Source organism: Armigeres subalbatus, chromosome 3 (assembly GCF_024139115.2).
Source record: "Armigeres subalbatus isolate Guangzhou_Male chromosome 3, GZ_Asu_2, whole genome shotgun sequence".
NCBI classification, from domain to species: Eukaryota; Metazoa; Arthropoda; class Insecta; order Diptera; family Culicidae; genus Armigeres; species Armigeres subalbatus.
The window spans coordinates 358935539-358950902 of record NC_085141.1 but is presented as its reverse complement, the minus strand read 5'-3'; the positions used below and the strand labels follow the sequence as shown (position 1 = coordinate 358950902).

The 15364-nt window shown below is 41.0% G+C and overlaps 1 protein-coding gene across 1 annotated transcript in view; it reads left to right on the top strand.

The window, feature by feature from the left end:
• LOC134222852 (SH3 domain-binding protein 5 homolog) overlaps positions 1–15147 on the top strand; it is a 115454-nt gene extending 100307 nt beyond the window's left edge. Inside the window, exon 6 of the mRNA XM_062702000.1 lies at positions 12792–15147. Within this exon, the coding sequence (XP_062557984.1) occupies positions 12792–13760 (969 nt within the window). The 3' untranslated portion in view covers positions 13761–15147. The remainder of the gene's footprint in view (positions 1–12791) is intronic.
• The last annotated feature ends 217 nt before the right edge of the window (positions 15148–15364 follow it).

Sequence of the window (15364 nt, the reverse complement as noted above, 5' to 3'; positions counted from 1 at the left end):
TCGCACCTTAGCCTGATAGACGAGGCACTTGCTGACCAGCTGGAGCTTAGAGGCACAACCATACCACTGTGCCTTCGTTGGACAGGAGGAACGCAGCGCTATGAAAAAGACTCAAAGTCTGTAACTCTAGAAATCTCTGGTACAAACGAAGCAACTAAGAACTTCCAGTTATCTGGAGTGCGCACTGTAGATAAGCTATTGCTTCCACACCAAACGCTCAACGCTGAAGGATTGATACAACGACATCCGTACCTTAGGGGGTTGCCTATCGACTCATACTTTGACGCACGGCCACGGATCCTTATAGGAATGAAGCACATACAGGTCAGTCTTGTACTGAAAAGTAGAGAAGGGAATATTGGAGAACCAGTAGCAATCAAAACACGCCTGGGCTGGACCGTATGCGGTGGAGGTAACGTAGAGAATGACAACTCAAGCAACCTAGTCCACTACAGCTTCCACGTGTGCTCCTGTGAGCGTACAAACGATGAGAAGCTGCATCAGGCAGTCAAAAAACACTTTGCTCTAGAAAACCTCGGAATTATGAAAGCAGATAGAATTCTTCTCTCTGACGATTATCAGCGGGCCCAGGATCTGTTTAAGCAAATTACGATGTACGATGGAGAACGTTACACAACGGAACTGCTATGGCGTCACAATAATATTCACCTTCTAGATAACTTCGCTATGGCCCTACATAGACACCAATGTCTACAAAAGCGCCTTACCAAAGAACCTAAGCTAACAGATACATTGCACGATATGATAACAGATTATGTACGCAAGGGCTATGTTCGGCAACTCTCAACGGATGAACTTAGTCAGCGACATCCTAGAGTGTGGTATCTCCCTGTATTCCCAATCATCAACCCGAACAAACCAGGGAAAGTGAGATTGGTTTGGGACTGCGCAGCCTGTTCCTACGGAGTTTCTCTTAATTCAGCGCTGATGAAAGGACCTGATCAACTTTGCTCATTGCTGTCCATTCTGTTACAGTTCCGAGAGAATCCAGTGGGACTTACTGGAGACTTACGGGAAATGTTTCATCAAGTACGTATCCGGGATGCAGATCAACAGTGCCAACGTTTCTTGTGGTGCAATAAGGAAGGAGAAGTCGTATGCTACGCGATGCAAGTTATGACATTTGGGGCTTGCTGCTCACCAAGCTGCGCTCAATATGTAAAAAACATCAACGCAGACCGCAATGCAGGAGAATACCCCGAAGCTACTGAGATCATCCAAAAGAAGCATTACGTGGACGACATGCTCGTCAGTGTTGAAACTGAAGAGGACGCGATACGCATAGCACAGGAAGTAAAATACATCCATCAACGCGGAGGGTTTGAGATCCGCAACTGGATAAGTAATTCTCCGAATGGTTTAGGAGCTCTCAACGAGAAGGCCTCTGATGAAAAAAATCTGGATTTGTCATCTCAAATTGGTACTGAGAAAGTTCTGGGAATGTGGTGGTGTACCGCATCCGACACATTTACCTATAAAGTCGGATGGAATCGTTACGAATCCGCTCTTCTAGAGGGCCTCAGACGTCCATCAAAACGAGAAGTTCTGCGGGTGCTCATGTCGATATTCGACCCTCTCGGTCTAATATCCCACTTTCTTATGTTCCTGAAAGTTCTCTTGCAAGAAATATGGCGTTCAGACGTGCAGTGGGATGATGAGATACCCGAAAGTTCGTTTGTAAAATGGCAGCAGTGGCTGAAGCTGTTACCCCAGATCGAAAAAGGTCAAGTTTCCAGATGCTACCGTTCAGCTGACCAAAGCATAGATGGAGAACTCGATCTCCACATATTCGCTGACGCCAGCGAAAGCGGAATGGCAGCTGTTTCTTTTCTGCGATTCGTTGCGAACGGATCCGTCCAGTGCTCTATCGTAGCTGCTAAGACTAGGGTGGCACCACTAAAGTTCATATCAATCCCACGTCTAGAACTTCAGGCTGCCTTAATCGCCGTCAGATTGGCCAATACAGTTACCGACGCCCTGTCATACAAAATATCCAGAAAGTTCTTTTGGACAGACTCACGGGATGTGCTGTGCTGGCTGAACTCCGACCACCGCAGGTACACGCAGTTCGTGGCCTTCCGTGTTAGTGAAATCCTGGAATCTACAGAAGTGAACGAGTGGCATTGGGTGCCTTCCAAAATGAACGTTGCGGACGATGGTACTAAATGGAGCTCTTCACCCGATCTCACACCAAAAGGTAGATGGTTTACAGGTCCAGATTTCTTGCGGCGATGCGAATCGGAGTGGCCACAACAACCCACAAAAGCTAGTTCAACGGAAGAAGAACTCCGACCAAATATGCATGCGTTCCACTCTCATTATGTACCAGTCATAGACTCCAGTAGGTTCTCTAGTTGGAAACGTCTGATCAACGTTGCTGCCCTCGTAACTCGTTTTGTAAACAACTGTCGACAAAAGTTACATAGGGGAATGACTACAACGGGACTCCTAAAAGTGGATGAATTGATTCTGGCCGAAGCGTACCTACTAAGATCTGCACAGCGCGATGGCTACCCAGAAGAGATTTCCACTCTGGAGAAACCAAAACATAACTCTAACAGTCTTAACGCAGTGCCAAAGCACAGCAGCTTGTTTCAACTGTCACCATGGCTAGATAATCAAGGCATCATGCGGATGCGAACAAGAGTTGCAGCCTGTGACTACGCAACAGAAGATGCTAAGAAACCTATTATACTACCACGTGACCACCCCATTACTGACCTGATCATCATGTACTACCATCAACGTTTCCATCACCAGAATCACGAGTCGGTGATCAATGAATTGCGACAGAAGTATTATATTCCCCGCATCCGTGCTGTGTACAATAAAAGGAGAAAGAGCTGCCAAAGGTGCAAAAACGATCTATCCGTCCCACGTCCACCGATAATGGCTGATCTCCCACAAGCCCGGCTCGCAGTATATTCTCCACCCTTCACACATACAGGTCTTGACTTCTTTGGCCCATACGAGGTGGCTGTTGGGAGACGCGTCGAGAAACGATGGGGAATGCTAGCTACATGCCTTGATCCGTGCAATACACATTGAAGTAGTGCACACGCTTAGCACCGACTCCTGTATTATGGCAATAAGAAACTTCATTGCCCGTCGTGGAACGCCCCGAATGATCTACACTGACAGGGGAACAAATTTCAAATTTCAACCCTCCTCTGGTACCTCATATGGGAGGAAGCTGGAAACGGCTCATAGACAGCGTTGAAAGGAACCTTCAAGCCATAAAATCACCAAGGAATCCTAAATACGAAGTTTTGCGCAATCTACTGATTGAAGTAGAAAACATCATCAATTCCAGACCACTAACACACGTCCCAGTTGACGATTGTGCCCCTGCTTTGACGCTCAATCATTTCCTCCTCGGATCATCAAACGGGATAAAACCATTCACGACCGTCGACGACAGCAGTGCCTTTCTTCAGCAAAACATCCTAGCTTCGCAGGTATTAGCCAACAGGTTTTGGAGGCGCTGGCTTAGCGATTACCTGCCAGAAATCACCAAGCGATCCAAGTGGTTTGATAAAACCGAATCGATAAAGATAGGCGATGTGGTCGTTGTGGTTGATCCTAAGCTACCACGAAATTGTTGGCCCAAGGGAAAGGTCGTTGAAGTTCATCCAAGTAAAGACGGAGAAGTTCGCTCAGCTACTGTAAGAACAAATTTTGGAGTTTACGTGAGAGCGGCCACCAAACTAGCGGTTCTAGACGTAGGGCGCGACGCATGTAAGCCAGCCTAACCAGTGGCGTACCCGGGGGGAGTGTCGTCTAAACCTATGTTTAACAACGCGCGTCCTTTGAAGATGTACTGCAATATCTGTGCCGTCCATGCGGCCGGCAGCACTGGAACGGAGTAAACTCCTTAAATACAGAGCAAACGAATACGAATCGCTTCGGAGTTTACAAATTCGGAAAAACCCGGGTATTCGTCAGTTGGAACGAACTCCAACAGTATTCAAGACAATAATGAATCAGAGCGTCTGATTCTTACCAGATTGTTTTTTAAAACTGGGTTCACTAAGGTTTAGAATTTGCTTAGTTATAGTTCATTTTTTCTGCATCTTCATACAAATTATTTGAACTGTTTCTAGTTTTAATTATAATAAAAAATAATGACATACACTCAACCAGCGGATGGCAGATTTAAATACAGTTCTGCATAAGAACCTTGTTATTATACAATTTCGGAAGATTTTAATAAAACCATTGTATTGAAATCGCACGATTTTGTATTAATACAATATCTGTATGAAAAGCTTACATCTCTTGTATTAAAACCATGCAGAATTGTATATGCCAAAATTTTCACAATAATTCTCGGGTACTTACTCAAAAGGACGTATGTGATTTTTAAAATAAAGATTCAATCATCGATTTGTCCAATCTGGCGACACTCCCACGCAAATCAACACCACCAAATAGCCAAAGCCTCCCCCTACCTGTCTGTGGTGATGGTTTGCTTGGGAATGCCATCAGATGGAACAAATTGACGACGTTTGAATCTTTGTTTACAAAATCACATACGTCCTTTTGAATTAGTACCCGAGAATTGTAAGATGCTTTGTGTGTGTGCAGATTTGAATTGGTATACACTAGGTAGAAATGATTCAATATAATTTAAATTAACATTAATTCGCATTGCAATTTTACTATTTCTGGTCATTCACGTTTTACAGTTGTCAATGTCAAGCCTCTTTCAGATCTGTCTATCAGGGTTGACCTTGCCTGTGAGGACGCGTGCTAGATAACAGCCAACACAGCACATTATACCAAATGGTCGTTATGGCAAATGGTCCTCATCAATAATGTAAATGTAATAATTTCAACCTTGTTTTAGCGCTTTTTCTATATTTTTAGCCATATCTCCTTCATGTTTTCCTATTTTTGAGGGAAGTAGCCCTATCAACTCCTAACAGTTCTTATAACCGATCACATGTATATAAATGTGACCGTCAATCGACCGCCTGGAATTCAATAATGGACACCCTATCATAACCATCCTTTAGATTCCATGGGAAGAGAACATACTTCTGGGATGGCTATCGCCAAACCACAACAAGAAAAACGATATCCATTTATCAATTTAACCTAAATCCACTTCGTAGAAGAAACGATCAGAGCCATGTCAAAACCATGGACGATAGTTTTCAACTATGCGGTTTGAGCATTCACCTCGGCGCGGTATTATGCAGGTTGTTTGTTCTCACCCTCTGTTGCGGAACGATTCTCCAACCAAAGCGCTACCATTTAATTTTAATGGGATTATGCGTTGGGGAAATGTCAATTATGGTTGTCTGTTTTTTTTCTGTTATGTTACCATCCGTGGAAAGTGGGTGAACTCGTTTGTGTGTTGAATCAATGCCGGTTGCTCCGTCTTCCAGAAGGGGGCATTGCTGTGTAAATATTGCCAATGCTATGTAGGTTCTAAAGTGCTAGCAGATATGGTATGAGTCAGGGTGAGCGTCACCCGAGCTAGGTAACCTGCCTACATTGAAGATACCTTGTCAGGCGTTTGTTACATTGGTAACTTGTGTGACTCACGGGGCAGGAATGACTTAATGTGCTACCTAACCTTTTGGAGTGATGTAGCTCCGTACAAGAGTAAAAAATGTGACAACTCATAACTTTGATCGCGATATCTGAGGCAGTAGAAATTTATGCCACATTGTTGTGTGCTGAAGCGGAGGAAAATTATTCGGAGTCAATTATCAAAACTAGAGCAAAATCGATGGTTGGTTAGATAGATACTGTGATTGTATAAAGTTATAAGTTGAGATTTGAAAAATACAATATGTCAAACTAGGAGTAGAAATTATTATTCTTTTATATTCTTATAAAAATAACTGTCGAAAAGTAGTTTTTACTAGACATTTCATCTACTGTGGGTTGTTTTATTCGAAGCCTTTAAACAGTTTTCCAGCGATGCTCTCCTGGTAATGTGACCATCGTGGATTTTACCCAATACAGGTTACTCAGAAGATATCTCAGTATGTAAAAAAATACAAGTAGGGGGAAAGACGGCTTTGGCAGGTTTTGTTCTATTATTGGCAGGGGGTTTTTGTCGACCAAATTTTATGAAATTTGGCCACAATATTCTTTGATATGCAAAGAATGTTTAGGCCAAATTTGAGCCTAGTCAGTCATAAAAAAAACCCCTGCCAATAATAGAACAAAACCTGCCAAAGTCGTCATTCCCCCTATTAAAGCAACAATTGACCTACAAATTAGCGACGTGTCTAACCACTCGACTACCGGACGTAGCTATTGACCCTAACGAATGGATAGCATTTTGCTATGCGCCGTTCCTCTGCCACCAGCAAGCAACATGCAATTATGTACATGTGTACCCGTTCACGAGGGCACAAATCTGAATGGCGGTTGAGCAGCGATGGTACAACCATCACCGATGCACGCAGCATCCCCATGAGACAACCATAACAAAGAGTATGGGCGGGTAAATGGTCATGTGTGTTAAGTTCGACCTCGTCGATTCTGCTGTTCCAATCAAATGCCTTGAAATATTCATATTTGACATACAAACAGACCTACCGCCAACAATAGGAGCCGTCATTAAATTACGGAGAGTTGCAAAGAACGGTTGTGCCTATTCAAGAACTGTATGGTACAAATAAGAAACAAAATTATTATGTCATGCCAAAATCGTTACGAATCAGAGAAGAAAAAAAAATTGTCAATAGCTGCATTGCGAGATTCGTGGACGACCCCTGGTAATTGGACCCTTGAGTTAATGGCACCGAAAAAAAGCATTACGCAACCGATCTGCTGACCTGCTTGTCTCGAGCTTGATCGAAACGAGATTGAGAAATAATTAGGAGAAAATTGGTGTGGAATTGCCAAATTTAGCGTGTCGACAAATTTTGGAAACTGTGTGGCTAATTATACGCGATACCTATGGTATTGAGGCAAAACCTCTAATAGAGTGAGCGGTGAATGGTATAAGGTCAAGGTGAAATGGTTTTGTTTCGCAACGTTGGGGGAGTATTTATTTGAGGTTAGGATTTAACGCTATGACAACATTTGTATCGCATCTCATGGACTGCAACATTGCATTAAACAAAAATTTAAAGGGTTATTCGTAAGAAACATTTTGGTTTAGAAGGGTAAAGGAATTTAGACTTGATTTGGGCTTCCCAGGGGATATAATTGAAAATGTGGACAATGGAAAATTTAAAAGAGTACTTTGTTTCATGCATAAGTTATGATATTATTGAAACTTATTGATGAAGCTAGATAATCTTTCCTGAAAACGATATACGATCTCTACGATTTTTCCAATAGGTATGTGGTAGAATAATTCCTTTCCGAATATAATTAGACCCATTTTTTCTGTTTTGCCCAATTTAGAGTAAACTTGGCTGACTTGTTGCACACTTCCGATTCCTGACGGAGTGGACTATTGTTCTCAAAATAGCTTGATGACACTGGTCGACAGTATCACGACAGTTATCACGCCTATCTAGAGAGTAGGAGGTTAAGGGTTCGAGTCCCTCCAAGACACGTGGATTCTTTTTCGCAAATTTCATATCAATTTGTCCATTTCGAAACATATGCTGTGCATATGCACAGCCAAGATATTTAACAAAAAAAAGTAAATTTGTATTCGTAATACTCATGTGTTGCATTTGAAGTTCTGGACCTCTGAAATTGGCTTGGGACTATGGCGTTTGATTGATTGAAAAAAAAAAAAAAAACAGAAATTATTTGGTCACAAAGTAGGAGGCAGTTCGTCGCTTTAACGGCGTTGAAATTATGTGCTTGTTTGCACGAATGCATGTTCATAAAGTTTAAATATTATATTATAAGCAGGGAATCATTTTTTTTTTCGAATGCGCCTGCGAAACAAGCGACAAAAGAGAACCAACGACAAAGCTTTGTTTTTGTCGGAGATAATAATGACAAAGATCCGAACATTTTTGTCAGCAACAAAAAAGAAGACAATCTTGTTGCTAACTTTTCATCCCGTTATTTTGCATTATTTCTAGTGAAAATTTCGGTTTTATGTTATCATAGTTTCTGCTTTTATGGAAATATTCGAGAATCGAACAATTTTTTTAGCAGCGTATTTTCGGAGATATCAGAGCATGCAAGGCAAATGATTCTTGGCATATTGTGTTCGGGTTCTGATAAAGGTTTGTCGCTAGGTGCGTTTGTCAGTAACAAACTCTGATGATGACAAGAGGTATATTGTTAGACGTTGCTCGAATATTGATTCCCTGATTATAAGTTATTACGATAATCTAAGTCAGGCCTGCCCAACCATTTCAAGCAACGTTACAGTTCTCAGATTGATCACTTGCTGGTGGGCCATAAACATTTTCAAAATAACTTCAATAAAGTACATTTTTTTCAGAATGGCATTTAGTTTTACAGAACGGCTATTTTTTTAAATACGATATTATTGCGTTTGAACAATCTTTTATTTTGTGTGTTTATTTTCTTTTTCTTTTTACATAACAGGACATAGGTATCGCATATAGGTCCGATGCGATATCGGACATGGGTATAGCTATGCGGTTATTGAATTTTCATTGTAGTCGTTTTTACAAATCCGCGCAAATTTTAATTTTTCACCCGGATTGTTGAAACGACTGATTCTAGTTTTATTCTTACAGTCTGACAGATGTTGACGGTAGATATCAACGCATTTGCCAAAGTTTCTTGTGGTGCTCCCAACAGGAAACAATTCACTGCGCTTTTCGCTGCCAGTATACTCGGTTTTTATGGGGAGATAATATTGCGGCATTTCTTAGGGTGCAGTTGTTCCTTCCAAGTATGAAACACTGCGTGGAATTTTGTACAAATGCACTTTTGTTCTTACACATTTCTGAACAATATTTTGCGATGTCATATTTTAATTGAATTAACTGAATAAAAATAACAATTGGAATTCACATGTTACTCGAGAATTGATTATATTCGCTTTGTCTCCCTTTCGCATGCCCCTTCCTAGTTTTGACATTAAAATGTCAAACTAATTTTGACGTATATTTTTAACGGTTAACTGCCTTTGAACTGGGCTGTAGCCCAGTTAGCGAACGCCAGGTTAAAACGCAGCCCAGTTAAAGATCGCCCAGTTGACAGTTTTGGCCAAATAGCCTTTCTGTCAAACAATCATTTTGGTCAAAAGACTATTTCGTCAAAAGATATTTTCGGTCAAATGACTTATTTTGCCATACAACTTTTACGGTCTAATGACTAGTTTGGCCGAACGGAATTTTCCAGAAGGCCAGATGGGATTTCGCCTAATGGTTTGTTCGGCTGAACGACATATTCGGTCAAACACCTTTCGGCCTTGTGGCATTCGGCAAATGCCTTTCTCGTCATTTGAACGAAAGTCATCCGGCGAAAAGCTATTTGTTCGAATGCCTCGTTAACACGTTAAGCCAAATTGATCGTTAGTCCGGAACGGTTATTAGATCAAAAATGGTTTGATCGAAAATGTCATCTGGCCGAAAGTGACATACAGCCGAATGGTTATTTGGGCGAACAAGTCGATTGTCCGAGTAGACCATTTGTCCAAAAAATATGTTTGGTAGAGATGGTTGTTTGTGTCGACCAAACGACATTTTCGGCAAATAACTTCAAGCTAGAGGGCTTCGGCTAAATGATTCATTTGATCAAACGACATATTCGAACAAACCACTTTCGGCCATATGGCTTTCTGCAAAAGATCTTCCTTCAGAAATTCTAGGAATTCTTTGTATATCAACGAGAAATTCTTCTAAATTTCCAATCGAAGTTTTTTTCAGTTTCTACGAAGATTTTTGCGAAATTTCAATGGGAAATCGTATTAGCCATTTTATAAAAAAAACTCCCTAGAGTTTTAATGTGCCGTTGTGAAGATCAATTGGGAATTTCTACGGCTATTCAACTTCGAAATTTCCACGACTTTCAAATTAGAATGTGAATAATTATAGATCAGCGGAGTGATAAATTTTAAACGGAGGCACGCGGCGGCGGCTTAGTGCGACGGCGGCCACCTCTATGTACGTCCCCATGAGCGTTTTTCAGACAAAATGGGGCTCCCAGGGGGGTAACGATAGGTAGGCATAATTGAAAACTGTTCAGCACAATAAAAACATATGGAAACGCATGGTAGATTTTTGCAATGATTAATCTTGTGGCTAAACTTTGATTGCAAATTTTATCACATCACACTAAATAAACGAACAAGCGTGCAAGCATTTTTGCAACTTCTATTATAAGCCATGTTTTGCGAAAATCAAATACTGCTTACTTTGCTTCTCCAAACTGATTGCATACGACGATGCGCTACGTTAAGAAGTAGGTTTAATACAGTAGTTTTTTTTTTCAATTTGCTTTCAATCGGTTCTTGTGGTTATAGTGAGCGCTCTACACATTTTGAAATTGTTTTGGGTTCGAATCCCGTCGCGGACTTACATTTTTGTGAGTATGCTTTTACAACTTTATCCGCCCGTATTTCTATCTGGATAAAATATTGTGTGAGAACACTTGCTCAAAAGAGAATATGGAAAAAATGCACTCGGCTGTTTGGATCAATCCTCGGTTTTTATTCATATCAGTGAGAATTCCGAAACCTGATTATAAGTAACCTGAACTCACTTACATACATGCTGGGTTAACATGTCGAACACTGCGATCAAGAAATCATTAGAATCATGTAAAATTGCAAGATGTCAAACAGCAGGGTCTCGGGGGTCTTTAAAGCGATTTTCACAATTTCTTTCACAATTCTGCTCGGTTGTCTTCTTCACTTCATTTAGTTACCTGTTGTTTGCTAGTTTGTTATGTATCTACAGATTCTCTTTGTTTTCTACAAGATCGAATGGAGTACGGATGCCGTCATTCAGAATGTATCCCCTAAAAGCCTTTGGTAATTATATGCAGTTTAAATTAGTCTGATGGAGAAGTTCTATGGTTCTAGGGTTCAGTTGGTTCACTTTTTAGGAGTTCAGATCACTTGGTCTCGCAAGTCAACAACCTTTGCTTCTTCTTGTTGGCATTACATCCTCCATTGGGAAACTGCCGTCTCGCTGCAGTTCCAGCAAGTCCCTGTAGAGTCCTTGCGTATCGTGCGCAGTAAAACAGTTTGATGCAGGTGTTCTACGCTCTCCAAATTGTTATGGAGTAAAGATCAATTGGTCCACCAGGTTAACTATCCCGAGCAGCACACATGTGGTATACGGGCAAGGATGTTATCGAAAAAATGTAACTGAATTCACATTTGCAGCAACCAAAAAGGTTCGAATTGTGCTGCTTGGAATGCCTGGTATTTACAATGTTATGGAAACTCATATGTGAATATGTACGTTATGTGGAAGATATTGATTTGAAAAATGTATTGGAGGTAACCACTTTCCCTTCGATGGGACTCGAACCCATGACCCTACAGTACGCTAGACTGGTGCTTTAACCAACTAAGCTACGAAGGACCTCCGTCGGCCTTCGCAACCTAGCGGCTACTGAACGAGCTCGAGATTCCCAAATTGGACGCATAGTCAAATCACTCGCAATCCATTTCTCAAGCCAATACTTCCACATGTGTATTGTACACGTCCACATTAGAGGAGCGTGAGTATTTAGAATGTCTGGCGGCTATACACATTCTTCATCAGCAACGGTACTGATCAAGTGAGGTTGTGTAAGCATTTGCCAGTCGGTCGTTAAGCTCAGACCCGACCGCATTGCGTAGGCAAGAGCACGCAACTCAGGTTCAGTTCAGTTAGTACAATCATGATTAATTGCCTGGATTAAACCACATTAGAGGAGCGTGAGTATTTAGAATATCTGGCGGCGCTCCTCTAATGTGGACGTGTATTATACACATGTGGAAGTATTGGCTTGAGAAATGGATTGCGAGTGATTTGACTATGCGTCCAATTTGGGAATCTCGAGCTCGTTCAGTAGCCGCTAGGTTGCGAAGGCCGACGGAGGTCCTTCGTAGCTTAGTTGGTTAAAGCACCAGTCTAGCGTACTGTAGGGTCATGGGTTCGAGTCCCATCGAAGGGAAAGTGGTTACCTCCAATACATTTTTCAAATCAATATCTTCCACATAACGTACATATTCACATATGAGTTTCCATAACATTGTAAATTAACGTCCAAGTCGGGTGGTTTAATCCCCGGAAATAGGCAATTAACTTTGATTGAACTGAACCTGGTATACTGTCGAAATCAACCCAATATGCGTATCTTGTGCATTAAAAATTAGAGATTGAATTCGGTTTCATTCAGGAGCAGTTAACTTGATTGACCAATTGATCTGAAATCCAGAGCAATTTGGAGATTCTAGGACATTTGCTTCAAATCAATTTAAGCTGTACATAATATAGAAGGGTACTAGGGTCTTTTATGGACATGCTGAGTTGATTTCGGTTTGATTTCAGCGGTTGTTGACATGGAAGACCAATTGATCTGAATTCCAGAACAATTAGGAGAATCTAGAACATCTGCATTCAACTAATTCGAACTGCATATAATTCGCAAGGGCCTTAGTAGCTTGCATGGACATGTTATGTTGATTTCCGTTATACAGTTCTTCTGAATCTGTAAATTTTAATTATGCTGCAGTTGATGAATTGAATTTTCTACATTCTGAATGACAGCATCCATACTCCGAACCGATCTGGGGAATAGCCTTCTTTCACTCAGAAAAATCGCGTCTTAACGAAACGTCCATGTATAATTAGTGTTTTTATATCGTTGTTTTATTTTTGTGAACTGTCACTTACGCTTATTCTTTACACCATTTGCAGGTACAACACTTGGAGGAGCGCAACCGGCGTAGCATACAAAAATCGAGGCCATACTTTGAGGAGAAGCAACTATGTCAGGAGCAGTTGGAAGCCCAGAAGGGTCGTATCCAGCAGCTGGAAGATCAGATTTCCGCAGCCAAAACCGCTTACGGTACGGCACTCCGGAATCTGGAGCAAATTAGCGAAGAAATACACAAGCAGCGGGGTGACTTGAGCCTCGCTGCACCTTCAGGTCCCCGAGAACCGGGTGTCGGAGCAGAACTGTCCAACCTGCCTCCATCTGCGAGCTCGATGAAACTGAGCTCCCCTGGTAACAGTGGTAGCGGTAACTTCAACAATTTCAGCAGCAATATGCCAGACATATCGACTGAGCTGGACAAGTGTGAGATACACTCGGTGGGAAGTACCTCGCTGGCTACCAGTTCCGCCGTCAGTGAGAAGGATCCAACTGACGATGACTACATGAATGATGCAGATCTGAACCTGGAGTTGCTCCGGCAAAAAGTAAAAACTCTTGCCGTTCGTCCGGTGGAAGGTGGCGATGGCCAACAGCAGGAACAGGACGTGTGGGAGCACGAGCTGAACGCCACCGTCGACAAATTGGACCACTTGATGATGCTGCGGGAATGTTCTGTCGGCAGTTTGAATGCAGCATCCCTAGGCGACAGCAACCAAGCCAACAACTATGCCAGCCTGCCAACCACTCCAAAACATCACCAACAGATGTCTCCAGTGCTGGCGGAGAAGCAGAAAATCAAGATGTTCAAGAAATTGGATCCCCTTCCGCTTGCAAATGTTTCGATGTACGCGCTTCCAACCTATCTGAGCAGTAGTGGAGGTAGTGGGATGATTCCCTCCTGCACGGGTATTCCTTCGGTTCCTATGGGACACAGTGAACTAGTAACGCCTCGTAACGAGACGGTTGCGCCCGTTATTGGGTTCAAAAGCAAACGGAAGATGTCCATGTAAGATTTGTGGTAACAAGGTTAGTTCGTAAGCAAATCTTTGACTGAGAAAAGATGCAGAGCATGTGATTGCTCGTTTCATATCCAGGTTTTCTGGGTATGGTAATGTCCCTCGGTATCGTATTGTCATACTAACATTAATTGTGTATTTTTTACAATATGCTAAGTTTATTCGCTTCGTGCTTTTACGTGTATTTTGTTCATTTTCTACGTTTTACTAGGAATAACGAAATAATGGAGGTTTACCACCATTCAAAGCTTTTGGTCGTCTAATAAGAATAGGAATTAAGTCTGAACATGAGTTTGTCATACCTACACATCAACCGATGTACAATGCTATATTCTGCAGAATTATTTGCTCACTATAATGAGCCTTGTACATATTTTCGTCGATTTATTTCTAATAGTATGACACAGTATCTTTGAGAGAATTGGCATTTATTAATTTGAGTTGCTTGTCAACAGTCCTATCAATTGCTTCAAATTTTATCACAATATCACTGTTCGTTCGTTTACATTTGCAATGTTAATTTGTCGTTCGACACAAAAAGTTACCTTAGGAAGCAATTTACTGCTAGACTACAATTTATTCAGTACAAACTCGGAATGTATACACGAAATATACATACAGTGAAAAGGCTAACAGAGAGTAAACGTTAGTGAAATGGAAATAATTACAAAACTGAAATCTATATTTGCACCACAGTCTGATTTTAACTAAATATATTTGAAAATGTGAAAAATATAGTAAGAAGGCAAAGCACTGTTATCGAAAAGCAACATCTCGAACGGAGTTCTTAACACTTACGCTTTCTGTTTGAACACTAATAGAGAATAGTAGGCAACCAAAAGCAGTAAAACGGTTTTACTTGAATACAAGAAGAAGCTTTATTACAAAGCAAAGGAGTGCATTTGTTTGTCATTCCTTTGTTATTAGTTCCGAAAAATAGTGTAGTTCCGACTTCGTATTCATCGTGTTTGTATCGGAATGTTCAATAACATGTTTAAAGAAATTGGGCACAAAAGAGTTTATTTAGTGCAGATGCATTGTAGAGAAAAATACTTATATCGATTTTATTTAGTTGAAAATGAGATCAAATTGAAAAGTTGGGTGATTTGAAATATTTAAATATTTAAACCTAACCTCATAATAGCATTAGGTTAAACGTTTAGAAAATGAAAATAATATGATTTGGTTTTATTTTGAAATTATCATGTCTGTGTTTAAACCTGGCAGGGGATTTCTGCGGTTACCGGCAAAATTCCCCTTTAAATTTGATGACAAAAGAAAGAGAAAAAGTAACAGCAATTGAAACACTGTTTGATGCGATCTGTCGGATAGTTCAATCAAACTATTGGAGAATAAAGAAATATAAACCACATTAAACGTGCTCGGTCTGATGATGTATCAATAATGGAAATGAGTTGAGAACTTCCTTCACTCTAATGAGTCAATAAGTGTAACTGCTTTTTTGTTTAAATCATGGATTTGATGCATTTGTTGTTACTATTTTTTGATTACCATGAAAACAATGCAGAATGAAAAATAAGAGCTGATTAAGTTGGAGATTTTCTATCCTGAGATGATGGGATGATTGTCGCCGTAAG